The sequence below is a fragment of the Mirounga leonina genome, unplaced genomic scaffold (genome assembly GCF_011800145.1).
Source record: "Mirounga leonina isolate KUSES-001 unplaced genomic scaffold, KU_Mleo_1.0 Mir_94, whole genome shotgun sequence".
Lineage (NCBI taxonomy): Eukaryota > Metazoa > Chordata > Mammalia > Carnivora > Phocidae > Mirounga > Mirounga leonina.
In genome coordinates this window covers 51,295,623-51,323,451 of record NW_023270855.1, presented here as the reverse complement: position 1 = coordinate 51,323,451, position 27,829 = coordinate 51,295,623, and the positions used below count along the sequence as shown (strand labels likewise).

The following is a 27,829-nucleotide window of genomic DNA, read 5'->3' as shown; positions in this document are numbered from 1 at the left end:
GGGGCTCCAGCGATCACGTGGCCCGCACCTCCCCGGCGCGCGCCCGTCCGCCCGCTCGCCCCCGGCCCCGGCTCCTCCTCCTCCTCTTCTCGCCATTGCAGTTGGACTCAGCAGCCCGGTGCGCACCGCGTGGCTTTTGGGGGGAGACCCCGGCGGGCTGTGGCAGGAGGGCGGCGGCGGCGGTTGCGGTCGGGGAAGGGAACGCCGACAAGGTAAGCGTCAATGTGGCGGCGGCCGGGCCCGCTCCCGCCTCTGCCCCTCCCCCCGCCAGTCCTCCCACTCAGCGCGGGCCAGGCTGAGGGGTCGCGGTGACAAGGCCTCAGGCGCCCCGCGCTCCCCGCCTACGCCCGGTTCCCTCGCCCCAGCGCCTGGCTCATTCCTCCCTCTCCAGTCTCGCTCCCGCGCTCGGCCGTTACTCTCCCCCATTGTGCCGAGGAAACAAAATGGCGGCGGCGGCGGCGAGGGCCCGGTGCGCGCGCATCCGCCCCCCCTCGCGGCCCCTCGGCCGGCGGCGGCGCCTCGCGCGGGGGGTGCGCGCGCACCGGGCCCCCGGCCGCCGAGTCCCCCGGGCCCGGCTTTGTCTGTTGCGGCGCCCCGCGCGCACGCGCGCACGTGCCGGGAGCACACACCCCCCTTGGCCGGTAGCATCCTGGCCGGAGCGGCAGGGGCGACCCCCCTCCTCGTTCCTTTCTAGTCTTTGTCCCAGTCCCGTCCCGGTTCCAGGAGAGTCCCAGGTTCCCGAGGCGGGAAATGTCGCCGCCTTTGTCCTTACATGGCGTGGAGACGCGGACCTCCTCCCTGAAACCCCGTTCCCACGCTGATTGCACCGGAGGCCTTTATCGGTGCATGGGGTTCCCAAATCTGTAGTCGGCCAGGCCTCCCCCAGGTCAGGACCCATATTTGGCGGAGGGTTTAAGCTTTCCCTTTCTTTAGTTCAGGTGTTTCATTGATGATGAATTTTCTCCAGATTGCTTAGGATTTGCATCCTTCCTCAAAATGGTGATCTGGTGCGATATTTGGGTACGCTGAAACTTGCAAGATTGTGACCCATACATGAGAGCTTAAAACGGTTTTCTACCTTATTTTCTCAAGTAGTTGAGTGACTGAGTTGAAGTTCTGCCCCAGTGAATCCTGCGCCTGGATGAATTATCTGGGTTGTACAGTGATCAGCACGCTCTCCCCCAGTTCAGAACTGGGGAAGATAAGCCATCTCTTCTCAGTATTTCCAAAATTGATTGACCCGTTGCTTGGGATTCTGCTCACGGGACATGATGGATCAGTAAGGGAGTGCCAGTTTCCCTGAGAAGGCTTCTTTTTCTGGACTTAGGTATTTCAGTGATTCTGAATCTTTTTCTGATTGCTTGGGATTCTCTCCTCTTTAAAGCGAGTGGCCTGGTGGCATATGTGGGTTCCACAGGAAAACCTAAGGTGCCACCCAGAGTCGGGACTCAAATTTAGGGCTTCAGACTCTTTTTTTTAATCTCAGATAGTTGTGGTTGGGAATCTCCGCGGATTGCTCACATTGCTGCCACTATGCTTTGTGTGTGATGCTTTGTGTGTGGTCTCGTGGGATGTAGGTAACAGCAGCCAGTCAGGCTGTGAATGAAGTGTGGGAACGAGAAACTCAGTAGCAGCTGGAAAAGGGAAAAACAGGCCAACTGGGTACTGGCAGGTGCTATTGTCCCTGGTCCTGGGGTCTTTCTCCCTGAGCTGCCGTTCGCCATGTGAGCAGATCCCGGACCCCGGAATTTGTGAATGGAATTTCTGCAGGCCCTAGTGTTTGGAGTTGATTGGAGGCTGGCAGTTACTGCCAGCCTTGGCCTTGCCAGCACTGGGTGCGGGTGTATCAGAGTTTCCCTACTCTCCTAGAGCTTGGGCAAGCCTGGGAATCACACTCTCTTTGGAGTGGAGTGGTACCTAATTGCTTGCAGTTTTTGTTTGTTTTTTCCTGATTGAACTTGTCTAGTGCCTGTAGACAAAAATTCCTTTCTTTAGCTTCTTCTAGTATATTTTAGAGGGTTTTTTGTTTTTGTTTTTGTTTTGAGGCCCATGTTATGGAGAGTGAGGAATCTAAGGCTGTTGCTTAGTTTTCTTAAATTCTTCCTGTCAAATAACTACATTGTCAAGAGTGGTTGCTAATATTTTTATGTCACTTACTTGGTGCTCATTTTCATGCTCCTCTGCTTAAGTTCTCCAGGTGAGAACAGGAGGAGTCAGTGATGAGGAAAGAGCTTTCTCTAAGTCTATAAGCCTCTTCTTTTTGAGTAAGCAGTAGGCTTGTCTGTCTGTAGCAAGATGTGGGGCTTGGAAATGTTCTTCTGGAAAAGGGCTTTATAAGTTTTCTTTGGGGGGAGTGCCTGGGTGGCTCAGTCAGTTGGGTGTCTGCCTTCGGCTCAGATCATGATCCTGGGACTCTGGGACCAAGCCTGGTGTCCAGCTCCCTGCCGGGCGAGGAGCCTGCTTCTCCCTCTCCCTCTGCTTCTCCCTCTCCCTCTGCTTCTCCCCCCTCTCCCTCTGCTGCTCCACCTGCTTGTGCTCTCTTGCTTGTGCTCTCTCTCAAATAAATAAAATCTTTAAAAAAGAAAGTTTTCTTTGGGTTGGATCAGCTCCCTCTTATTTACCTCTCTCACCTCCTCCCCAGTTCCTCCTGATTTCATCTTTTATGACTCAGAGGAATAATTACCTTCCCCAGGAAACTTGGGTTTATACCTCCTTGGATTTGCCCTCCTGTTACATTTTGTCAGTAAGTTGATCAACCTTGTGCAGTTTTGAACTGTACATGTCACTGTCTAGTATGAAATGCATGTATGTCTCACAAAGCGGTGACATTTTATCTGAATACTGCTTTGATTGAACATGGGAATTAGGATTTTCTAGGCCATATGTATTGGATGCTTTTTATCTTAGCCGAGTCCTGGGAGAAAAAGATTTGATTTCTGTTTCCAGTGAAAGGGTTTGAACTTAAAGGCAGATAGTGGTTTGACAGGAGTCTACACACAGTGAAGCGTGTTGGGGGCCCTGAAGGGATGAAATTCCTTCAGATTCCTGCTGCAGCACTTCTGAGTTTTGTCTGAAACAACTAGCTTCCCTCTCTGCTAGTTAGGGTAAGTCAGTGCTTTTTGTGGTGCTAACAGCATTACAGAAATAACATCGAAAACCGGGTGGACAGGTGTTTGTTAGGGAGCCTTGTCAGTGTACTGACTTTTAAAAATTGTTTCTTGCCATTTTATTCTCTGTTAAATCCCTGTGATATTTCCCCAAGGTTGCACTTTATAAGTGATCCCATTATAAATTGTGATTGGAAATTTAGAAGTGACTTTTAACATCTATTTTCACATGTTTCGAGAAAGCGATGTCCAGTTGAAATTTAAGTTTTTGTTTTTGTTTAAAGATTTTATTTATTTATTTGACAGAGACACAGCGAGAGAGGGAACACAAGCAAGGGGGAGTGGGAGAGGGAGAAGCAGGGCTCCCGCGGAGCAGGGAGCCCGATGCGGGGCTCGATCCCAGGACCCTGGGATCATGACCTGAGCCGAAGGCAGACGCTCAATGACTGAGCCACCCAGGTGCCCCGAAATTTAAGGGTTTTTTTTTTTTTTTTTTTTAAGATTTTATTTATTTATTTGACAGAGAGAGAGATAGCGAGAGCAGGAACACAAGCAGGGGGAGTGGGAGAGCCGAGAAGCAGGCTTCCTGCCGAGCAGGGAGCCCGATGTGGGACTCGATCCCAGGACCCTGGGATCATGACCTGAGCCGAAGGCAGACGCTTAACGACTGAGCCACCCAGGCGCCCTAAGGGTTTTTTTAATTAAATGTTTAGGGGATGAAGAAATTGAAAATGTAGACACTAGTTTTTTTTGTTTTGTTTTGTTTTTTTAAGATTTTATTTATTTTTTTCGACAGAGAGACACAGCGAGAGAGGGGACACAAGCAGGGGGAGTGGGAGAGGGAGAAGCAGGCTTCCCGCCGAGCAGGGAGCCCAGTGCGGGGCTCAATCCCAAGACCCCGGGATCATGACCTGAGCTGAAGGCAGACACTTAACGACTGAGCCACCCAGGTGCCCCTGTAGCCACTAGTTTTAACAAGAAAATGAGATTATTGTCCACAGGCTATCTTCTTGTGTGCCATATATGATCAGTGAGGATCATTTAGTTACAAAACTGAGTGTGCATCCTTTTATAAGAGTATGTAAATTTGCTCCAAATTATTTTTATAATCTTAGGTGATTAGTGAGAAGTGATGCTATTGGCAGTTTGAGATCCATTGTAATTTTCTTGAATGTTCCAAACGGCCATCCTTATTATGTTCATTAGGATTGTGGTTCAAGCTCAGTCTTAACTGGGATAATCTTCTGGGCCACTTGCTTTTCTGTTGCTTCCTTTTGACTGCTTTTCTTATCTGAGTCTGTGTGTGTTTAAAGAATAAAATGTTGCAAGTTAGATTTGCTTCTCCTTGGTACATTTAGGTTTTTTTTGCAGGTTGTTGTGTATTCATAATTCAGAAAAGCAGTCCAAATGTCAGCAATGTGAAAAAAACCATCCCAGCCCCATGGCTCATAACAGCCCTTAATAAACATTTGTCCTGTGGGTGACCTGTGCAGAATCCATGCAGGAAGGAATAATGGCTGCCCGGAGAGGGCTCACCAGTGACCACAGCAGCACAGAGCAGATGTATGAGTTGACAGGAGTGGAGAGAAGGTGAATGGAGTTGATTTTGGTGAAGTTAACTTGAGTTTGTGTTTTAAAATCTCGGCTCTGGAAAAACACTGGCAGTTTCTTACAAAACTAAACAGGCAACCACCATATGACCTAGCAATTTCACTCTTGGGCATTTATCCCAAAGAAATGTATGGTTATGTTTACATAAAAATCTATACACAAATGTTCATAGTAGCTTTATTCTTGATAGCCAGGAATGGGAAGCCATGCATATGTCCTTCAGCAGGTGAATGGTTAAACAATGGTGGCTCCATACTGTGGAATACTACTTAGCAACCAAAAGGAGAAAGCTGTTGATACAAAACTTGGATGAATATTGAGGCAGTTATGTTGCATGAAACAAGCCAATACTGAAAGATTGCATGCTCTGCAATTCCATTTATATAACGTTGTTGGAGTGCCAAAATTATAGGAATGGTGAAAGGATTAGTGGTCTTAGGTTAGGCATATGGGGAGTAGTGGAAGGGGCGTGTGGCCAGTCATGTGCAATAGGAGGGATCCTTGTGGGGCTGGCAGTGGTCTGTGTCTGACTGTATCCATGTCTGGGTTGTGGTTATGATACTGTACTATGTAGTTTGCAAGATGTTACCATTGGGGGAAACTGGTTAGAGAGTACACGTGTGATCTCTGTTATTTCTTACAGCTGCATGTGAAGCTACAGTTACTTCAGAATAAAAAGTTTTATTTAAAAGAGGGCCACCCTGGGGAGGTGGGGGGTGATGGGATAACTGGGTGTTGGGCATTAATGAGGGCATATGGTGTACTAAGCACTGAGTGTTAACACGCAACTGATGAACCACTGAACTCTATCTCTGAGACTAGTAATACGCTATATGTTAATTTAAATAAAATAAAAATTTAAAAAACCTAAAAGTGCCACCCTTACCCACTAAAATAATTCATGTTTGTGAATTCGCATACATTACATCCTTTGAGTTTTTTCCTTTTTTGTAATGGGCAGTTGGTGGGGGATGCTTTTGGGAGAAGTAAACAAATTGCATGCCAAGTTAAAAAAAAAAAAATCTGGAGCACCTGGATGGCTCAGGTGATTAAGCATCTGACTCTTGATTTCTGCTCAGGTCGTGATCTCAGGGTCGTGAGTTCAAGTCCCACATTGGGCTCCACACTGGATGTGGAACCTACTTTAAAAAAAAAAAAAAGGCAACATGGGAGGGTTGCCTTCGGGGTTCCCCCTCCCCAGCCAGGTGTGGAAGATTTCCTAAACTTACTTCCTTTGTCCCCTTGCTGCTTGAAGAGGATGTTGGAAAGGAGGTTTGGTAATTCCCACTTGGAGTCATGGTACACACTTTACTGTCAGGTCCTCTCACAGGCAGACTTTAATAAAACATTTCTGTTGGTTCATCCAAGAGTTGTTGAAATTCCTCCTTTAGTATAGTGTATTTGAGATTTTACGGTTGATAAAACATCTTACCACGAAGTCACCTTTATCCTTACTATTTGCAACTCTTCGGCATAGCTAGTGTTTTCCATCTCATGTTTGACCCAGCTCTGAACAGGTAGGTAATTTGCTGGAAGGTCTCACAACTGCTAGGTTGGAGAGCCCTGGTAGGCGCAAACCTGGGGCTTTTGTCTCCCAAGACCCGTGAATGCTCTACAATACTAGTGGGCCTAGAGTCCGGGGCCTCACAGACCAGGGGAGTTCCAGAAACATTTTGGGGGAAAAAACCTGTATTTGTCAACTTTTTATTTAGTCAAGGAAAATATCTTTTTAATTAATTAGTGTAACCAGTCTCCATCTTTTCATGAGAAAAGACATGCTTTTTAAAATTGAAAATATTTGTGAAAATCTTTATTCCTAACTTTATACCTCCCTGTGAACCAGTAAAAATACTGTTGCAGACAGAATTGGGAACCACTGTACTAGACTTCAGATCTGTGCTGGATTTTAAAATTTCTCCGAGTGGCATTTTAGATTGGCATCTTCTGACTGGATTACTTTGTTAAAATTATTTTTTATGGGGTGCCTGAGTGGCTCAGTTGTGAAGTGTCTGCCTTCGGCTTAGGTCATGATCCCAGGGTCCTGGGGATTGAGCCCCGCATCGGGTTCCCTGCTCTGCAGGAAGCCTGCTTCTCCCTCTCCCACTCCCCCTGCTTGCGTTCCTTCTCTTGCTGTCTCTCTCTGTCAAATAAATAAAATCTTTAAAAAAAAAGGGCGGGGGGCGCCTGGGTGGCTCAGTCATTAAGTGTCTGCCTTCGGCTCAGGTCATGATCCCAGGGTCCTGGGATCGAGCCCCGCATTAGGCTCCCTGCTCAGCGGGAAGTCTGCTTCTCCTTCTCCCACTCCCCCTGCTTGTGTTCCCTCTCGCTGTGTCTCTTTCTATCAGATAAATAAATAAAATCTTAAAAAAATAATAAAAAATAAAATTATTTTTCATGTGTCCTTGATGATGTCAAAATGTACAAGTTTGTAGAGTCACTAAAGAGTAGCACGTGTCTATCGCTTCACTTCACACTCCAGGATAGGATAGCTCCAGAGATGGGGAAATCAGGAGTGGGGTTTGGATCCTTGTAAATTTCAAAGCCTAATTCCTTCAGTCTCTTAGATGAGCATCTGCTTCAGGACTATTCCCCAGAGTTGCTGGAATAGCGGTAGGATTTCGTGAAATGTCCTGGAAGGGGCATGGTATCTACTCGGGAAGATAGGTGGGGCCATACCTGTTAGGATGTTGCCACTACACCTGTTCATTCATTCTATAAATGGTTGTTGATCCACACATGCTAACTTGGGCGTGTTTTTTTTTCTAACAGCAAGTGCCACATATGTCATATTCTAATTAGCAAGAGGTCAGAAATGTCATCACGCTGCAAGCAAAAGGTTTTGTGGTTTAAACTTCTGTAACTGCATGCTGTGAGTGGGCTGGATTTAAGAAAGAAACCTGATCCCTGTTAGAACATCCCCAGCCACACAAAGTTCATGTTTAAAATTCTGATTCTTCACTCTCCAGCTGTTCCTTGCTTCGGTTTCCTTTCAGAGAAACTGGACTTGTAAAAATCAGGCTTCCTTGTGCCCCATTTTTTAATCATAATGGTGGTTGCAGGGCAGGGGCCAGTGGAGTGTTGCCTCTAGGTAGGTGGGTGTTGTGGACTTCTCACTAACAGTGTTCTCTGCTAAAAATCTTGAAAAGGAGGTTTCTGCTTGCGCAGAAGACCCCTATGTCTGTTAATGGGATGGATCCCCTGGTATTCAAGACCAGAGCAGCTGGCTTCTGAAAAGCTGGCTTGGATGACAGATCTGGGTTCACATAGAGACAATGAGGCCAGATTTGCTGGCCTGCAAAGGAGCATTGTCTCCAGTTTTTCAGCATTTGTTTTAGCTCAGGTAATTCGTGCTCTTACTTTGTGCCCCTGAATCAAGAGGCATCACTACCAAGGCCTGGTCTAAAGGAGGAGGGCTCCGGGGGTGAATGTTCCACAGATGGGGGGCCAGGTGTGGTGGTCAGGGCCAGCCACAGCCCAGTGAGTCTCTTCAGGGGTTCCTTCTGGGGCTTGCCTCTTGGAGCAGAGGAAGATCAGGTGCTGCAGCTGGCCGCGGCCAAGGCACACCCACGTTCGGAGTTTTAAGGGTGAAGGCAGCAGATGGAAACCTACATGCAGGACAGTTGCTGAAAGCAGGTGCATTGGGGAGGCTTGTGTGTGTCCTTGAGGTACTTTTGATGGGCTCATTTCTTCTGACGCAGTATCTTTTTACCCATTGGTAGAAGAGTGATTTTCTACTCCCAGTTTCTCTTTGTCAGATGGCATTTATTCTTGGTTGAGATGCCCCACCTCAACTGTGGGCAGGCTTCAGTCCCTCTTCACCGTTTTCAGAGTAGGGAGTTGGGATACAGACACCTCCAGTATTGGCAAATTAGGGTTTGGGGTTTTTATTAAGTATCGTTATGGACTCAAGCTTTTATGTACATTTAATGTGCTGAATCAATTTTGGTTGTATATTTATAATGTTTTATTATGAAAATTTTCAAACATACATCGAAGGTGACACGATTTTACAGTGAACAACTACCTGTAGATAAAGCCTTGGTTCTGCCATTGACATTTGACTATGGTTGTTTATTTGTTTTTGACTGTGGTTTTGTCTCACACATCTCCGTCTGTTCTGGTCATCCTTCAGTCCACAGTTATTTATTCATGCATTTACTGGATGTCTCTGACCTATAATCCACTTTATTCTTATGATGTATTTCAAAGTAGCAGAAAGTTGCTGTCTTGTATCTAAATATTAACTAGAATCCAGTATTTATTTATAGTTTTTTTTTTTATAGTTTTTTTTTTTAAGTAATGCACAAATCTTGAGTATACCATTCAGTTAGTTTTGACCACTGCATACGCTCAACCCCTGCCAAGATGGAGACCGTGACCATCACCCCGAAAGCACCCCTCCCAGATGTCCCTGCCATCACCTGTGTAAGGCAACTGCTGAGCACTTGTGGCTCTTCTAGAACTTCATACATACGGCAGCATTTTATGTTTGTTTTGTTTTTTGTATTCCATTGCTGCAAATATAGCTGGTGGGAGCCTTTACAAGTCAACTCCTTGTCCTTTGGACTTGCACTAGTGTCCGAGCGCTTCCTTGCTTTCTGATCTGCAAATGACCGGGCTCACACAGTCCCAGGGCGAGGTGCCGAATCAACCATTTCTTTGGAGAGCTCCTTTTAGAAAGTTAGACAATGTCAGGTCTGTAAAATCCAGAATGAAAAGGTCTTAGCCTTCTGAAACCTTGGTTTAAGCTCTGTTGTTTTTAAAGCCTCTGCATTTGATGTTTGTGGCGGAGGAGGAGTGTAGTATGAAGAGCTGGTACGTGTACGGTGAAACGCTGGCTCCTAGCGCCTTGTTGGGCTTGGAAGGAAGGAGTTTCTTCTCTACCTTGTGCCAGCCAGCCAGGTCCACGGGGGCCAGGCCCTTGTCTGACATGTCTGTCACCGTCTCAGCAGCCAGCCCCGGGGCCTGGTGTGGAGGAGGTATATGCTAAATACGTGTTGAGTAAATAAATACGGTTTTTATTTTTATTTTTTTAAAGATTTTATTTATTTGACAGAGACACAGAGAGAGGGAACACAAGCAGGGGGAGTGGGAGAGGGAGAAGCAGGCTTCCTGCTGAGCAGGGAGCCCAGTGCGGGGCTCGATCCCAGGACTCTGGGATCATGACCTGAGCCGAAGGCAGACGCTTAACGACTGAGCCACCCACACGCCCCTAAACACGGTTTTTAAACATCAGCCTTCTTTATCAGGTTGATGAGGTTCCAGCATAGATGCGGCCAGGAGTGGGGGCTGTTTAACATGGCCATATCACCAGTAGGTTGGGATTTCTCAGAGTCTGCTTCTTGGCTTAGAACTGGGTATCTGAGCGTTGGTTAAATTTTTAGATGACCTGTGGTGGCTGCACTTTAGTTAGGAGTACATAAGTCTGTTCTGCAATTAAAGAAAAAACTGGATTGGCAGTTTTCAGACATCACAAGTGAATCCCAACATACCCGTCTCCCAGCTTCAACAGCTGTAAGCACTTCGCCATCCTGTTTTATCTTTGTCCCCGTCTCCACTGCCTGCCTCCCTGGAGTGTTTTAGAGCAAACACCAGGTGTGTACTTTCAACCATAAATTTATCTTAAATACATACCTAACAGGTAAAGCATTCTTTTTGAATACAATCTTGATATCCTGTGTTCCTAACTGAATGAATGGGAACTTCTTCATAGAGGATGCACTTTGTCACTCATTGCTTAGCCCCCAGGGCAACCTGGCAAATGGAGATCTTGTTGGTAGAAGTTGGTGCCATTATGAAGGGTCCATGGGGTTTGTGCTGCATGCTTTCTGTAAGTTGACTTGTTTAATTTTCACTCCTCTTGCCAAGGTAGGGGAGTGCCGCATCAATGTCACAGGTGTAGAAGGAAGCTGCAAGGAAACTTAAGGGCCACATGGCTAGTGGCTGGGCAGGCAGGGTTTCAAGCCCAGGTACGTGCTGAAGCTCCCACTTGGTGGTGACCGAGTTGTTCATCAGCGGTACCGTGAACAGCTGAGTCCAGAGATTGGCCTCCACTCTTCTCCCCACCCCACCAGGCATAGTCTTGACCCCTGCTTGTGCGTAGCTCTGCAGGATTTTCACCTCTCATTCCACCTTTCAGTTTTATAGTTCTACTTTGAAACTTACAAATTTGCAATTAGATTGTTAGGAAGTCCTGAAGCATTGTGGGAAATTCTTGTTTTGGCCCATCATGTCCAAGTTTGTCCTTGAAGTGTGTGCCTTTCCAGGTGGGGCCTGTTGCCCTGGCTGGTAACTGACCAAGATCAAAGGGGCTGTGTGGTTGGATGGGATGGGTGGATTCATCTGTTGTGTATTACCGTGATGAATTTTTTGTTGTTGTTGTTTACTCATTTGGAAGATTTCAGTGTGGACCAGACTGTTTGCACAGAGTGGGAATTGAGTAGGTTGTAGTCAGCATGTTATTTAGAGCCCAAGATGGTAATTACAGCTGTGCTTGCCCTGAAGACTTCTTTTTTTTTTTTTTAAAGATTTTATTTATTTATTTGAGAGAGAGAGAGAGAGCATGAGAGGGGGGAGGGTCAGAGGGAGAAGCAGGCTTCCCGCCAAGCAGGGAGCCAGATGCAGGACTCGATCCTGGGACTCCAGGATCATGACCTGAGCTGAAGGCAGTCGCTTAACCAACTGAGCCACCCAGGCGCCCGCCCTGAAGACTTCTGTTGCGCACTTGAGTTCTGTCGGCCTCTCCAAAATGGAACCCACAGGTGTGGCCACGTGGTGCTGTGGTCACATCCACCTGATGTTTCAGAAGGTTCTTTCCTTCCGGTTTATAGAAGCTCCTGTCTCATGCTTTCCTTCCATTTTTTTCATTACCCTCAAAGACCAGAGCTCCTTCTGTCTCTTTTCCTTGTCCAAACACCAAGAGTTTGCTGAACATTTGTATTGTTACCTTTTATTGGAGGCTCATTGATTTTTTATTTTTTTTTATATTTGTAAAAACTGGCATACTTTGCATGAAAAAAAGATGAAAGAAGATGAAGTAGAAAGAGTGGGAAGTCAGAGTTGGCTTCTGAAACCAGCTGTTTTCATTTTTAGGGGATTTTGTAATTAGTTGTTTGTACCTCAGCAGTGATTACTTGGAAATAAAGATGTGCCCTGCTGTGTTACCGGGGCCCCTTCACGTGGCTGCACCACTGTCTTTTGTCCTATTCAGTATCTGGCTGCTAAAATTCATCCATCTATGGAATATTTGAAACTAAAAAGATTTTCTGATCTTATAGATAGTTGAAGTATTGATAACACCAAGGAAATCTGTTACAATTTGAAAAGATAAGCAAACATTTGATTTCCAGACACTACAGCAAAAGAAGTAAAAATGGTAAGTTTTTTTTAATCTTACTTATTTCTTTATTCGTATTTAGAGATGTAGCATTTCCCCAAGGCATTTGATCCTCATGTTTTTTCATTAGACTTCTTGAATTATAAAATACTACTACATAGTGTTAAGAGTTCACACGTATATACATACAGACACACATAGGAAGTTGAGTGTGCCCCCTTTCTCTCAACTGCCTTGAGAATGAACAGCTGTTCCCTCTGGTTGTCCTGCTTCTCAGACCTTCAGTAGTGGTCGTGTAGGGGGCCTACTTTGACACAAATGATAAGGCATAATTCTGAGTTGGGCAGCTTGAAAGATGAGTGGAGGGTTGCTCGATGTCTCTGCAAGGTTTTTAACTGAGTGTTCGCATTTCCAGCGTCCAATGCGAATTTTTGTGAATGACGATCGCCACGTGATGGCAAAGCACTCTTCTGTTTATCCAACCCAAGAGGAACTGGAGGCAGTCCAGAACATGGTGTCCCACACAGAGAGGGCTCTCAAAGCTGTGTCTGACTGGATAGACGAACAGGAGAAAGGCAGCAGCGAGCACGCGGAGTCCGAGAATGTGGATGTGCCCCCAGAGGATGAGACCAAAGAAGGGGCTGGGTACGTTTGAGGTTTTGGAGGGTGGGGATCCTTCCTAGAGAGTCTGGCCAGCATGGGAGTGAGCATCTTCTTTTCTAAGAAACTCCACCCTTTCCACGGCCTCTGGGTTCTGGCTGCACGGAATCCCTCACTGAGCGTACTTTGGTGTGTCCCTCAGGGAGCAGAAGACGGAGCACATGACCAGAACCCTGCGGGGTGTGATGCGCGTTGGCCTCGTGGCAAAGGGCCTGCTGCTCAAGGGGGACTTGGATTTAGAGCTGGTGCTGCTATGTAAGGAGAAGCCCACTACCGCCCTCCTGGACAAGGTGGCTGACAACCTCGCCATCCAGCTCGCTGTGAGTGTGACTGCCTCCACGGGGCGGGGTCAGGTCATGCTTGTTGAGGACGGCGGGACAGGAAGAGAGGCCGGTTTGTGCTGTGCACTAGGAGGCACACTACAAACCCCCCCTTGCACGTGCTTGCGCATGCCTTATCAGTAGGTGATGGGCAGGATGCCGCAGGGCTGCTAAGGTCCTGGTGCCTGATTGACCGAGATGGGCCCAGACACTCTGTCAGCCGGGAAAGGCTCGGTGCCTACCATGTGGTGGGCTGCACTGTTCGGGGCTGCACCGGGCTAGAGCTCTGAATCCACGCTCAGTGGGGTGGATGGGCGGATAGAAGGTATAATGATTAACTCTTCCTCCCTGATCCAAAACTGGACATAAGAACTTTTTAAAAACCAGCTTATTTATTTCATTACAAAAGTGTTGCATAAGTAATAGTCTCTGATATTTCTTGAGAATTGACTACACCACACCCTAGGCCAGGTGTGCTGTTTATATGTGTATCTTTTTCTTCTCACAACGACCCTTGGAGATAGGATTTTATCGTCCGAGTATTTTAGGAGATGTGACTAGGGCGCAAGGAGCTGAGTGGTTGATCCCAGGATCCCTGGTTGTGAGTCCTGGCGTTTTAGGACCTCCATGCGTCCCCACTGTATGCTGCATCCTTGGGACACACTCACCCTCAATTTAGCAATAGTAGCAGCAGAAGAATAAAGTAACGAAACAAAACTAAGAAATCACATTCCTTAGGGAAAGGCACTGTTCATTTTCATATGTAAACATGGATTTTTTTTTTTCCACATGTAACTGATAATTTGGTATTTAGGGTAGAGGTCAGAATTGAAATGTGGAGCTAATGCAGTTCAGTAGATACTTCTGGAGAGCTGTATTTCAGGTGAATGAAGGACTAAACTTTTCTGTTTTGGTGGTAATTTTATGTTAATTTTAATCCATGTCTATCAAAAGTATATTCGTTGATGAAAATTACGTTGTTGTAAATGTTTCTAAAGGAAAGACATCTTTTGTAAAAAGTCTTTAAAGAAAGATACGAATAAAGTGTGTTTTTATTGATTCAGATTAGTGGTTTTTGACTGGGGCGATTTTGCCCCCCACAGAGGACATTTGGCGAGTTGGAGACAGTTTTGGTTGTCACGGGGGCGGGGGGGAGTGGGGTGCTGCTGATCTCCGCTCGGTGGGGGCTGGAGATGGCTGCTCAGTGTCCCGCAAGGCGGACGCTGGCCCAGCAGCCCAGAGGGTCCCTAGTGCTTACGTGGAGAACAACCCCAGTTTAGATCTTTCAGTGTGCATTTGTCTTCCCCTCAATGTGGTATTTCCTTTATGTTTTCCCTAACGAAACCTGTAAGAGCTTGAATTTTCTTCATTAAGGCACATATAAACTGGTAGAAAGGAGAAAGCAGAAGACAGGTGAACATCCTTTTGTAGAAACATGCGTTTGCAGCAACCACATGCTTTTCTGTGTGTGCATCATATGATACAGATTACCTTACTACACTGTTTCTTTCCACATTGATGGCTGCTCACCCCAGGAGGGAAACACCAGTGGTGGATTCCGCTCAGCTGGGGGTTGTATTTGCACGTGGTGTCTGTGTAAGCCTCCTGCAGCCTGGTGGTTTAGGTCTTGTCAAGAAGTCCATTTTATACATTAGAAACCAGCATCTGAATGAGATGAAGTGACTTGCCCAGAGTTACCCAACTACCAGGCGACAGAACGAGGATTCACACTCTTGTCTCCTTCTCCCAGCCCCTGAAGTGTTACCCATCGCATTGTAAAGCTCCCCATGAAAAATGCCTTCTCTGTGCAGTTAGAGACCTCCACTCTGGAGTACCCAGAAAATGGCCAGAGACATGGTGGGCAGAAGGGAGGTCCTGATCCCCTAGATGAAGGAGCTGCTGTCCCGTCACCCTGCAAGAAGCTGACGTGTGGTGGGGTAACCAGTGAGACAGAGCTGTTGATTGCCTGCCTTGAGGAGGAAGTGTGTTTGAAAGTTGCATTCTCTTTTGTAGGCGGTCACAGAAGACAAGTACGAAATACTCCAGTCTGTTGACGATGCTGCGATTGTGATAAAAAACACAAAAGAGCCTCCATTGTCCCTGACCATCCACCTGACATCCCCTGTTGTCAGAGAAGAAATGGAGAAAGTATTAGCCGGAGGTAGGGAGGCTGAGAAAGGCCAGCAGGACTGTGGAAACTTGGTGTTCCCTCGCCAGGCAAATGTGCTATTCAGTTTTAGCCTGCTTTGGTAAAAGGCTGTCGGTGTAGCTTTGACCACCTGTAGACTCTGAGATCACATCTCCCGTGCAGTTTCAGTACTTGGGAGTTTGACAAAACGGTTGCACTAAAAGTGAGTAGCACTTTTCATAGAGGATTGCACCATTTTTTGTTTATCTGAATCCTTGAGTGTTCTCATCAGTGTTAAACTTGGTTTTTCTGTTGAGCGTTCTCTGGCCTTGGAAAAGTGTGTCCCTGGTGATTTTATGGCTTTTAAATTCTGGAAGACTACCAGATGGTTTCTGCATGAACATCACGTTGGAGTCGTGCAAACAGCTTGTGTCGCAGCAGAACCGAGGGCTGCCTCGCTTGGCCTCGCTTGGCCTCTTCCAGGGGCTGCTTTTATCAGCTGCCGGGATTGAAATGCAGAGAGCTGGTACAGAGTTTTGGATAAAGTTGTAAACGGTTGTGTGATTTGCAAACCAAAACCTCAGAGGCTCATAATACTTTCCTAATTCAAAGGCCACCAAGGGCCCCTCCTGTGTCTCTTCTGCGAGGATGGTTTTTATTGGCGCTCACGCCGCAGAGCGGAGGTGAGCGGAGGTGACGGTCGCAGGCCTTATCCAAACCCCTGACACCCGGGTGGCGGCAGTGACAGCTCTCCAGTTCTGCTGCAGCAGAGGCTCTCACCTTGCGCCCTTGTTGCTATTCTTTGATTACCTTTGGTTCTGATACCTGATTCCAATTATCAATTTAGGGACTCTGGACCTTTGACCAACAGGACTCTCTCTGTCAAGGGCTGGGGCTAGGGCAGTCCCGCCTGGTGGGCGGAGGTGGTCCCCCTTTGCCGCAGATGCCTCAGGGGATGGCCGTTGTGGGAAGCAGAGAGGGAGTTCATTTCCACTCCCCCCCCACCTATTTTGGTGCTTTTGTTTTTGTTTTTTGGGGGGTTTTGTTTTGTTTTTGTTTTTATTGGTTTTTTTTTTCTTTTTGTTTTTTGGGTTTTTTTGCTATTGAAATTTTTAGCATAGCTAATTTATCGGGAGATCATGGGGAGGAAGCAAGGTAATTGTCTATTAGAAGATAGGATCCACCTATCTGTCCCCCTCCCCCATGGGATGATTCCTTTTAGAGTAACTTCCCACTTTTGTTCTTGTTTTTGTTTTTTTTGGAGGGGCCTCCAATTTTTACGATCTCCTCAGGGCAGAGTTAAATGCACTCTAGCTTCTCCTTCCCTGGTCTAGGGTGGAGATGACTTGAGATTCTGGGAGCCTCAGCTGCCCTTTAGGAAGCTGCCACATCCCCTTTCCACCTGACAGAAACCCCTTGGTCAAACTGTACCTTGTCTTCTTATTCCATCCATGAATAGAAACGCTATCAGTCAACGATCCCCCGGACGTTCTGGACAGGCAGAAATGCCTTGCTGCCTTGGCGTCCCTCCGACACGCCAAGTGGTTCCAGGTTTGCATTTTGTTCTTCTATTTGTCTTTTGGTAGAGAATTCCTAAGTTTTAACTTGGCTAACTTGCACCATAAAGTTTCGGTAACGTTGAAGATCGCCGTGCCGAGCTTAGCACCTGCAGGCGTGCGGTTGCTAACGGAGCACGCATAGACAAATTTGACGTCCCCAGAGGAGGCTTGTGACTGAGTAGGTGGGCTGCTGCTGCTTTGTGCCAAGAGTAACCTGTTCTGATCCACGTGGTGAAACCGCTGCGGACCACACACTTGATGGTCTTGAGCGTTCACCATTTACCCTTGACAAAGTAGCACCCTGAGACTTGTGTTTTTCATGTTTGCCTTGTGTTTAAGGGAGGTTCCTTGGTATAAAGAGCCTGTGCTTTGTTCTCTAGGCCAGAGCCAACGGGCTGAAGTCGTGTGTCATTGTCATCCGGGTCCTGAGGGACCTGTGTACCCGCGTGCCCACCTGGGGTCCCCTCAGAGGATGGGTAAGGCACCTTGTAGCTATGGCCACGTGAGGGTCAGATATGCAGAGATGTTTTCCCATATCCCAGGAATATGTTGCGATAACTGGGCTGGAGGGGCCCTCTGGGGTGTGGCCGATGGATCCCCGTACTAGCCATTTATTGAGCAGCTACTTTGTGCCACTCCCTGGGTGGGGGATGAGAGCTAGAACAGGACGGCCATCCCCATTCTTGGCACCCCCCCCAGTGGTGGACACAAGCTCAGCCTAGGGAGGGGGCCAGCCAGGTAGCATGTTTACTGTGACACTGTTCTCCACGAAGAATTTTTGTAGCTGTTCTTGGACAGGGGTCAGCAAAGTGGGGCCCATAGGCCAAATCTGGCCAGCTGCCTATCTCTGCCCGTAGTTAGAGGGTTTTTATATTTTTAAGCGGCTACATAATAAATATAAATACCTACATAACCGCCTCAGCTTGGCCTCTTGGCTCACATAGTCTGACAGATTTACTGTTTGTCCCTTTAAGGAAAAGTCACTAAGCCAGGCTGTAGTTGTCCTGATATCAGTTTAGCCTCAACTTGTGAATTTGGAGGGCTTTGACACCCCTCCCCCCAAAAAACACACACACACATAGTGACAGCTCCTCAGTGTCGGCTGACCACCTCCTGGACACTGGAGCTAACTGTCCCTCTTGCCTTTCAGCCCCTTGAGCTTCTCTGTGAGAAGTCCATCGGCACGGCCAACAGACCAATGGGTGCCGGCGAGGCCCTGCGGAGAGTGCTGGAGTGCCTGGCGTCGGGGATCGTGATGCCAGGTTGGGGCCTTGTGCTTTGCAAGTTGCAGGGAAAGGACAGGGATTGAGGCCCTGAGGCCGCTTCCTGGTGGGTCCCCCGACTGGGTTAGGGCAGCAGCAGCCCCGTGTCCCCCTAGGGCTGAAGCATGTGACTACCCTCTTGCACCATCATATCCAGCCCTGTGCCGGCTCCGCAGCTGTGACTCAGGGCGGATCCGGGGCAGTGGTGACCCACTCCCACGCGAGCTCCTTGCTCTGAGACACGTGGATTATTTATCTCATGGGCTGGACGCCGAGTGGGTCACCGAGCTCAGCGTGTTTTCCAGAGCTGGGTGTGGATGGGGCGTGGGGGGTAACGCACCTGGTTCCCTCAGGCAGCACAACTCTTCCAAGATGCTAAAAGATAATCCTCTGCATATCTTCCTTGTTTCCTGCCTTCAGATGGTTCTGGCATTTATGACCCTTGTGAAAAAGAAGCCACTGATGCTATTGGGCATCTAGACAGACAGCAACGGGAAGATATCACACAGAGTGCGCAGGTATAGTCTTCGCCATTGCCACCGTGAGCCCTTACCCAGGCTGTAATCGCTGGCTTCCAGTTCCGTTACTGGGTATTCTCAGGGTAGCCACTGGACTCATAGGCTCAGGTTGGGGACTGAAGGTGAAGGGATTGTGCCTGATACAGGGCGCCCCAACCTGGGCTGCTTCTTTCCCTTGGCGCCATGCGTGGTTGTCGCCTGTCCCCTCAGCCTGCTCGAGTGCTATTTTTGGACACCGAGCTCAGTGGGGAGATGTTATTTGCAGTGTGCACTGCTCCAGGGTCCTTCCCTTACAGGCCCACCACGTGGCTCCGTGTGGCAACCAGTCCCCAGGTTGGGGTCTCCTGTATTCCTCTCAAGGGGGGTGATCACAGGCTGGCCTTCCCCCACAGCAAGGTTGGGCCCTGGCAGTCAGGCCCTCCCCTGGCTGTTGGGGGACCCCTTGCTGTTGTAGGGGAAACCGTTAGCAACCCCCTCAGCTCCCACCCCTTCCAAAAGGCGTTAGTGAGCGCACAGTCCCTGGCAGGGAGCACAGGGCGGCTGAGTCAGGTCCTCTTCCCCTCCTCCAGCATGCCCTGCGACTCGCTGCGTTCGGCCAGCTCCATAAAGTTCTGGGTATGGACCCTCTGCCTTCTAAGATGCCCAAGAAACCAAAGAATGAAAACCCAGTGGACTACACAGGTAAGCACGCCGCAGGGGCCCGGCGCCAGGCTGGTGGTGTCCGCGTGGGCTGCTGGCAGGAGCACAGGAGGGATTCTCAGCTTTTTCTCTTGTGATCTCTTCCTTCAGTTCAAATCCCCCCCAGCACCACGTATGCCATTACGCCCATGAAGCGCCCGATGGAAGAAGATGGGGAGGAAAAGTCTCCCAGCAAAAAGAAGAAGAAGATTCAGAAGAAAGGTACTAGCATTGGTTTCTAGTCCTTAGTGTGTCTTTCCTCTGGCTCAATTAAGAGTCATCCCGAAGTGGTGAGATGCTTGCTTTTGCCTTAATTTTCTCAGACAGGATATCGCAGCCCGTTGTTAAATGACTGCTTGTTGTGGGGTTCTGGAACGCAAGTGGGGTGGCCACGCTGGGAGCAGCGTGGGTGAGGCCTTGGCCAGCGTGGGCTCCCAGGCCACCGGGCCGTGCGGCAGGAGGTCGTCCGGGGAGTGCTGACTGACAGTCCAGAACAGTGTTGGGGTTCTCTCTCTGTAGAGGAGAAGGCAGAGCCCCCTCAAGCTATGAACGCCCTCATGAGACTCAACCAGCTGAAGCCAGGCCTGCAGTATAAGCTGGTTTCCCAGACCGGCCCGGTGCACGCCCCCATCTTTACCATGTCTGTGGAGGTGGACGGCAGCTCATTCGAGGCCTCCGGACCATCCAAGAAGACGGCCAAGCTGCACGTGGCCGTGAAGGTAAACATGGGCAGGGTCGGGCACCCAGTGCTTGTTCTCTGCACAGCAAAGCACTTCTGCATTTTGGGCTCCTGTGGAGCTGTCTGAGGCTATCGAAACCCTCAGCGAGGACAACTCAAGGCTTAGGGAGGGTGTGTGAACACTGAGTTGAGATGTTTAAGTGTCTGCCAAGTCACACATGGAAGAATGGCTTCGTCGTTGTGGTTGACAGGCAGAGTCCCCAAATGTAGCTGGGCAGCAGGGTTTCGGGGGATCGGGGAGACAGCCTCCAGTGCTGGCTGCCACCCTAGGAGCCTCTGATTCAGGATCCTGGGGAAAGGGCGGAGATCTTTGTAGATGACCCTGGTGCTAAGTCCCCCTCCCTAACTGGGGAGCCTTGCGGGTGTCCCTCCTGCAGGTGTTACAGGACATGGGCCTGCCTACCGGCGCAGAAGGCAGAGACTCCAGCAAGGGGGAGGATTCCGCTGAGGAAACGGAAGCAAAGCCGGCCGTGGTGGCCCCTCCGCCTGTGGTGGAAGCCTCTTCGACCCCCAGTGCTGCCTTCCCCTCAGATCCCACCGCCGAGGTGAGCACATGGTGGGGGCCGGCAGCTCTGTGTCCTGTGAGCCAGCAGGGTTACTGGTTCTTGTTACTCACGCCCCCTCCTCCCCCCAAAGAGTAGCTTCCAGTCTAGGGGCCTGCACGGGGAGCTGGGTGTGAGCCTTTGAGCCACCACCAAGAGGGCCCTGCTGATGCTGACCCAGCGCCCAGGGCTGCAGTGGGATGGCCCTCGGTCAAAGGCTGGCCATGCCCCAGAGAGAGGGTGCGGGTGGAGGCAGTCCTGTTGCTGGGAGGCCCTCAGATGACTTCCAGAGGCTGGGAGGCGAGGGTGGTGCGGGACAGCAGGGAAAATGGAGTGGAGGGGCCTCTCTCATGTTTGGGGGGCAGCTGCCCTCCTCCACATGCCGGAAGACCCTTAGCTGAGTTTTTTGGTTTTCTTTTCTGTTTCCCCTGAGAACGTAAAACAGCAGGGGCCGATCCTGACCAAGCATGGCAAGAACCCTGTTATGGAACTTAACGAAAAGAGGCGTGGCCTCAAGTATGAGCTCATCTCCGAGACCGGGGGCAGCCACGACAAGCGTTTCGTCATGGAGGTGAGCAGCTGGCTCCCCAGGAGAGCACTTCTGCCCCAGGGGGAGGCACCGGGCCACGCTGACCATGCGTCTGTTCTTCCTAGGTCGAGGTGGACGGACAGAAGTTTCAGGGTGCTGGCTCAAACAAAAAGGTGGCAAAAGCATATGCCGCTCTTGCCGCACTAGAAAAGCTATTCCCTGATGCCCCTCTCGCCCTGGAAGCCAACAAGAAGAAGAGAGCCCCCGTCCCCGTCAGAGGTGGACCGAAATTTGCTGCTAAGGTAAGCAGTTGGCCGGCCGTCTCTGGCCCTAGCTCGAGTTCTCCTGTGGTTGGAGTGCGAGGTGAACGCCCCTCGTCTCTGTTCTCTCCCTGCAGCCACATAACCCTGGGTTTGGCATGGGAGGCCCCATGCACAATGAAGTGCCCCCGCCCCCGAACCTTCGAGGGCGGGGAAGAGGAGGAAACATCCGAGGTCGAGGAAGAGGGAGAGGATTTGGTGGCGCCAACCATGGAGGCTACATGAACGCTGGTGAGGACCCTTGCCTTGTGTTGGCCCGTGGACCCTGCTTGCTCCCTGGAGCGTGCGGGGCCCCTGGGATCAGGCCGAGACGGCGGGAGAGCAGGGGCAGGGCAGACTCACCTTCCAGCCCTGTAACCCTGTGTGTGTTCCTTCCAGGCGCGGGATATGGCAGCTATGGGTATGGAGGCAACTCGGCGACAGCAGGCTACAGTAAGTGTGTGTTTCTCTTTGTCTGAGGTTGGGGAGAAGCTACAGTTTAGCTGCCACACCTGAGTTAGAGCAGGGCGGCCCAGCAGCAGCAGCCTCCCTGAGATTTAGGAGTGGCACGCACCTCTTCTCAGGGGTGGTTAGGGCAGACGATCCTCCAGCCCCGTTCTGCAAAAGTGTAATTTGTTCTTTAAATGTTAACACACATATTTGTGTGACTTGAAATTTTCTTAAGAGTCAGAATTTTAAATTTCTCTGCTGTAAGCCATGCGAAGCACCAGTCCTCTGATGATGCTTTTCCTGACAGTGCGCAGCTCTTGTCTTGAGAAGGAGCCTTCATTGGGGGGTTACAGGAGCAGAGAAATCTAAAACATGAATTTCAAATGTGGCGCTCTGTGCCATTTTTCAAAAGAATTCTAATTTTTTTTCTCTGCTCTGTCTCCCCCTTTTGTAGGTGACTTTTTCACAGACTGCTACGGCTATCATGATTTTGGGTCTTCCTAGAGCATCTAAAAGTATTGCACACAAAATCAACTTTTTACTCCAATTTTCTCGAACTCCAAAACCCAAAGTGTCCGTGCTGTGCCCCTGTGCTTCACTGGGTTTCTCAACCGTGGCTTGTCACCGCAGCTTGTCTGAAACTCTTAGCCTGCAGAATTTAAGACAATGGCAGTTTTTATCGTGATTTGCCTTTGAACTTGGTCATATTGAAGTTCACAATAAGTGGAAAACAATTTTCAGAGAATGCATTTTTGTGCAGAATTGCACAGAATTCTAGAGCCAGCGCTGGTCAGCATCAAGGCAAAAGCCCACCTTTGCTTTTTATGGAAAGCATTACTTTATTTAAGAGACAGATAATGATGCATTTTAATCTACCTTTGTCTTAATTTACAGCAGGTTTTGTATGAATTTTTAACCTTTTAACAAATTCCCACATCTGGTTGATGCCTTTGACAGTAATGAAAATGATTTTATCACATCTGAATCCAGAGCAACTGGCTTTTTTTTTTCTTCTTCTTCTTCTTTTTTTTTTTAAATAAGCTTGTAAAACGTTGGGAACATTGGGAATTGTACATTGTGCTAAGTTAACCTCTCCCGCCTTTTGTAAATGCTCTGGTGGGTTCTTGTTTGGGGGTGTGGTATTTTGTGGCTGGTTTAGTTAGAGGTGAACTCTCAAAGGTATCAAAACTGTGCTTCCATTATTAGTGCAGGAAACAGACAGGCTTCAAGGGAGAGAGAACGTGGAATTTTGCAAGTCCTAATCACAGCTGCAAATGCATGGGATTCTAGAGTTGTTTGTTTTAATGGGGCTTTAAAATAATTAAGCAGAAAGACTTAATACGCAGCCCAGTTCTCCCCGTGAGGACCCAGTGCTGCTGGGTATGCAGCCATGACGGATTCCAGAAGGTCTGGAATCTTCTGCCCTCTCACCTTTGGGTGCAGGCTGGAGTTTCTGACTTCTCCCTGTACGCAGAGGCACATGGAGGCAATAGCGTTCTTCACCGAGACCCCCGTTTCCCAGTGGCAGTCCCTTTTGGAAAGAGCACGGTTCAGCTCTGGTCAGCAGTCCTTTGCAGCAAAGCCTGCCTTTGCGTTGACTTGCAAGATTTTGCGTTTTTTCAGGCAAAAAGTGGTCAAAACGGTTACTATATAATTTGTTCCCAGAGGTTTGAAACATTCAGTGAAACTTTTTAAAACTTTGCATGATGTATTTTTTTTTTTTAGAAAGTTATTGTTTGAGAATAATGTCTTTTTATACCAGGAAATAGTTATCCTGAAATGACGTTGAAAACTTCTCCTTCCCTTTATTTTTTTTTAATCAATACATGTTAAAGTAACAAGTCCTCAGTACTTGGCGTCTTCATTCATTCCTGTGCTTGAGGAGGGGCGCTGAGGTGCTCAGTTTAGGCCGTGGGGCAGCTGAGGTGGCGGGGTTCTGAGAGGGGGTCTGAAGAGGACCTCCTATCCTCCAGCCTCCTTGCCAGGCCTTCGCATGTTTGCTCTCTTGCATTGTGGACCATGCCCTTCTCCTTGGTGTTTTTGGCTTTGTGATGGGGGCGGGTGGAGGGGTGGAGGAGGCCACCTGAAGAAAATAAACTGATGTCACAGGTCAGTTTTATCCAAATTATTGTTCCAGCAACCCAAGACCTAGCAGCGTGGGGTGCACATCTGCAGCGGGTGGGAGGCATGGGATGACTCCCAAATTAACTCTACCCAAAAGGCGGGGGAACCCTTGGTGCTAAATATGGGAAGGAAGGTTGGCTGTGTGCGAGTGTCCCCTCCCCCTCCCAGTCACCCTGGGCTCAGCGGGGTAGCTCCGGCCGTCTGTAGACTGAGGCAGCAGCAACCGGCGAAGGCGTGCCCACAGGCCCACCTACCTGCTCCACCAGCCAGGAGCCCCACCGGCCCCGTGGGAGCGCTGGGGATTGCTCTGCTGGGCTTGCGAGCCACCCACACGGCCTGGCCTCCCCTTCCTCCCACCTCCCCTTCGCTGACCCATCCCCCGTCGGCCCACCTGAGTGTCTGGTGGGGGCAGGGTGTGGACGTACCTGTCTTGCGGGATGGGATCTACACGGAGGACCAGAGGAGGGTCTTACTGTGACATTCTCAGCTTCAGGGTCTGAGAATGTGGCGGCCTCCCTGCACGCTTGTCAATCCACGCTCGGTCCGCCTGCCCCTGGCAGCTGTGCTGGGAACCAAGAGGGGCCCTCTGGGGGGCCGTCTGCGGCTGTAACTGGAGGCCTGGCCTGGATGTTCGGATCCCAACTTTTTAGCGAGCCTCCCCATGAGAATCACTCCTAAGTCCTCCGTTTGCACCATTCACACCAGGGAGACGCCCCCAGGTCATTTGACTAACTCTCCATTTACTTCTCCAAGAGCCACATCAGACCAGTTGTTCGTCCAGGAGTGACACCAGTTTCCGGGGCCTTGTTAAAGAGCATCCCTTGGGGTTCCCCAGGCCTTTGACTGCAGAGCCTCTTCCCAGCACAGCAGGGGGGCGGTGGGGGTGGCCGGCTGCTTCTCTGGGGCTTTGCTTTCCCTGTCACCGTCGGGGACATCTGGGTAACAGCTAGTCATGAATGTCATCTCGCGCTGGAGCTCATCTCATTGTAATGTTGACATCCGCTGCAAAAGCTGCTGTTGGCGCGCTGTCCTGGGCTGCTTGGCAAAGATCCATTGTTGTCGTCAGCTGATGGGGGAGTGGCGCTGAAGGCTGGACCAGCCCGAACCTGGCTGCTTTAAGGACCCGAGCCACTGCTCCTCGCTCTCCTGCCTCTGGCCCTCTGCCCTGGCCCCGGGCAGCGGGGCTTGTGAGTCAGCCTTCAGGACCCACAGCTGCCACCTTCCCTGTCTTTGCCCCCCCCCGTCTCCCCCCATCCTCCGCCTGACCCGCTGCCTTCCTGTTTAGGTCAGTTCTACAGCAACGGAGGGCATTCTGGGAATGCCGGTGGTGGCGGCGGCGGGGGCGGTGGTGGCTCCTCCGGCTACAGCTCCTACTACCAAGGCGACAACTACAGCTCACCGGTGCCCCCGAAACACGCCGGAAAGAAGCAGCCGCATGGGGGCCAGCAGAAGCCCTCCTACGGCTCGGGCTACCAGTCCCACCAAGGCCAGCAGCAGTCATACAGCCAGGGCCAGTATGGCAACTACGGCCCCCCGCAGGGCAAGCAGAAGGGCTATAACCATGGACAAGGCAACTACTCCTCCTACTCAAACTCCTACAGCTCCCCCGGGGGCGGGGGCGGATCAGACTACAGCTACGAGAGCAAATTCAGTGAGTTGGCTTCCAGGGCTCCGAGGCCTGGCCGGGGTCCGGGCCCGCGGCGCACCCCGTGGAGTGTCGGAAGTCGGCCTTTGCCCTGGCCTCTTGCTCAGGGACTGGAAGGAAGCTGGGTGGTGCTGGCTGCTGGGCGGGCTTTAGGGAAATCGTGGAGGCAGAGAGCCCTTGGCCCAGATCCTCGCCGTTCCCTTCCTGTGGTGGTCTCCGAAGGCGGGTCTAGCGGAGGCCCCTGTGCCAAGGAAGCCTGTGCGCTGAGGCTGGGGCACAAGGGTGGAGTCTGTGAGTCGGGGCCGGCTGCTCTGCGGGGAGCTCTGGGGATGGGCCTGGGGACAGCCTTGCCTCCAGCCCCCAAAGAGCCCGAGTCACTTCTCTGCCCCGCCTCTCCCTCCCCCTCATGCCCACACCCAGCAGGCTGCAGCTGAGCTGGTGGCCGAGCTAGGAAAGCGTAGGTGGGCGCTTGTTTTCTGTGATGGGACACTGGTCCGCAGGCGGGCCAGGGACTTTAAAGAAGCCGTGCTCTCTGTGTGTGGGGGCCAGGGGACACTGGGTGTCTGGTGGCAGCTGGGTGGGAGGAGAGGAAGCTGCCGTGTGGTTCCTGAACTGCTGGGAAGCTTGGGTTGGAGGAGTAGGTGGGAAGGCAGGATGCAGCTGGGCGTCCGAGCTTGGTGAGTGGGCTGACCCAGGGCACGATGACCTTGCAGGGCTGCAGCCGGGCCCCTGGCAGTCCTCAGCCGAATGGACGTGTGCCAGATGAAAGCAGATGGGACAGGGAGATTTGTAAAGGCCCGTGGTCCCAACCTGCCACTTCCAGGGCCATAGCACGAGGATCCCAGACCACCCCAGCCGTGTCTTTGCCAAGGCCCCTTAACCACGCTGTCTTCTCTCCCCCAGACTACAGTGGTAGTGGAGGCCGGAGCGGCGGGAACAGCTACGGCTCAGGCGGGTCGTCCTACAACCCAGGGTCACACGGGGGCTACGGCGGTGGCTCTGGGGGCGGCTCCTCATACCAAGGCAAACAAGGTGGGCCTGGATCGGCAGGTGGCACAGTACGGTGGGGGGGGGGTCAGGTGATGAGGGGCATCGCCTGGCGTGGACAGGCGGGTGGCGTAGGCAGGGCTGCAGTGGCACCTGCCGTCTGGCTTCCATGTGGGATGAGAACAGGAAGAGGGAGACGCGGGCACACGGGCTCAGGCATACCTCCAGCTTCTCGGCTTTTCAGAAGCCAGACGTCCAGATGTTGCCTTGGTCTTAAAATGATGGCTCCTGTATGGAAAATGCTCACAACACCGAGGCCCAGACAGCCTGCTGTGTGGCCTCTGGTTCAGGGGCTTCAGGCTCAGCCTTGTGCTCGGGCGGCCCCCAGAGACAGCTCCCGCTGCCGCTGTCTGTACAGGACAGATCCCCACCGCTTACGAACCAGGGTCCGGTGGTTCCACCTCACAGGGTGTCGGTGACCGCCAGCCCTGATGACCCAGGAAAGGCCCTGAGCGAGCGGCCGTGCCCGTCCTGCTCCCCTGCGGCGGTCTCACGAGCGGACACAGCACGGCTCGGGTGCTGGCCGTGGTCCTGAGCTGTGATGGCAGGGCGAGCCCCGTGCTGCTCCCCTCTAACCCCACTCCTCTCTTCCCTAGGAGGCTACTCGTCACAATCAAACTACAACTCCCCGGGGTCCGGCCAGAATTACAGCGGCCCTCCCAGCTCCTACCAGTCCTCACAGGGCGGCTACGGCAGAAACGCAGATCACAGCATGAACTACCAGTATAGATAAAGCCCCCCCGAGGGGTGAAGATTTGTACCTTCTGCACTTACCCCTCGTTGTAAGATTCAGTTTTATGCATCACAGTTAACACGTCAGCTGGCCTCCAGGTCCCCTCCGCCCCAACCTGTCCACGTTGCTGTGTTGTGAGGTGCAGCTGGTCACTGCTGTGACCCGTCCTGTGACCCATATTTAGCCGTGTTTGGGACTTCCATGTCTTCAGTGGTTTGTTAGTTGCCATCACAACTTTGTCTGAGTAGAGTTTTTTGAGTTCTTGCAGTTACGTATCCCTCTGTCTATTTACAATTGGTGTTAGTGTTAACTCAGTTTGTCTTTAAATAGCTACAGAAGGGATACATCATCTGTTAATGCTTTTGTGAAGTGAGTTAAACGAGCTTTCTGTATTTTAATGCTTTAGTGTTTCAGTTTTATAAGTGAAGATTTTATTTTAAAAACCAGTGGGAAAGAGTGGGGTTTTTTTGTATGTCTGGATCATTCAGGCAGTACATCTGAATTAAGCTGAATGTAGACAAATAAAGAAAAAGAAAACTCTG

At 50.4% G+C, this 27,829-nt stretch overlaps 1 protein-coding gene across 4 annotated transcripts; it reads left to right on the top strand.

The window, feature by feature from the left end:
- Positions 1–6: 6 nt before the first annotated feature.
- On the top strand, positions 7–27,829 carry ILF3 (interleukin enhancer binding factor 3). 4 transcript variants are annotated; one of them, XM_034998490.1, is made up of 20 exons: positions 7–212; positions 11,996–12,093; positions 12,470–12,699; positions 12,857–13,034; positions 15,048–15,195; positions 16,622–16,713; positions 17,102–17,197; positions 17,872–17,983; positions 18,404–18,501; positions 19,071–19,182; positions 19,291–19,401; positions 19,699–19,898; positions 20,296–20,463; positions 20,906–21,031; positions 21,115–21,291; positions 21,387–21,540; positions 21,688–21,741; positions 25,148–25,513; positions 26,411–26,539; positions 27,151–27,829. In XM_034998490.1, exons 2-20 carry the CDS (start codon positions 12,091–12,093, stop codon positions 27,285–27,287), a joined length of 2,691 nt encoding a protein of 896 aa, XP_034854381.1. In that variant the 5' UTR covers positions 7–212; positions 11,996–12,090; the 3' UTR covers positions 27,288–27,829. The 4 variants fall into 4 exon arrangements, with proteins under 4 accessions (XP_034854381.1, XP_034854380.1, XP_034854383.1 ...); XM_034998489.1 differs by having other exon boundaries at positions 20,894–21,031; XM_034998492.1 differs by lacking the exons at positions 25,148–25,513; positions 26,411–26,539; positions 27,151–27,829 and adding an exon at positions 22,193–23,589.

Bases quoted from the DNA above. Each gene is read 5' to 3' on its own strand.
- ILF3 (XM_034998489.1), top strand. The intron at 18,502-19,070 runs GTATAGTCTTCG...CCCCTCCTCCAG, and splicing joins ATATCACACAGAGTGCGCAG to CATGCCCTGCGACTCGCTGC. The intron at 25,514-26,410 runs GTGAGTTGGCTT...TCTCTCCCCCAG, and splicing joins CAGCTACGAGAGCAAATTCA to ACTACAGTGGTAGTGGAGGC.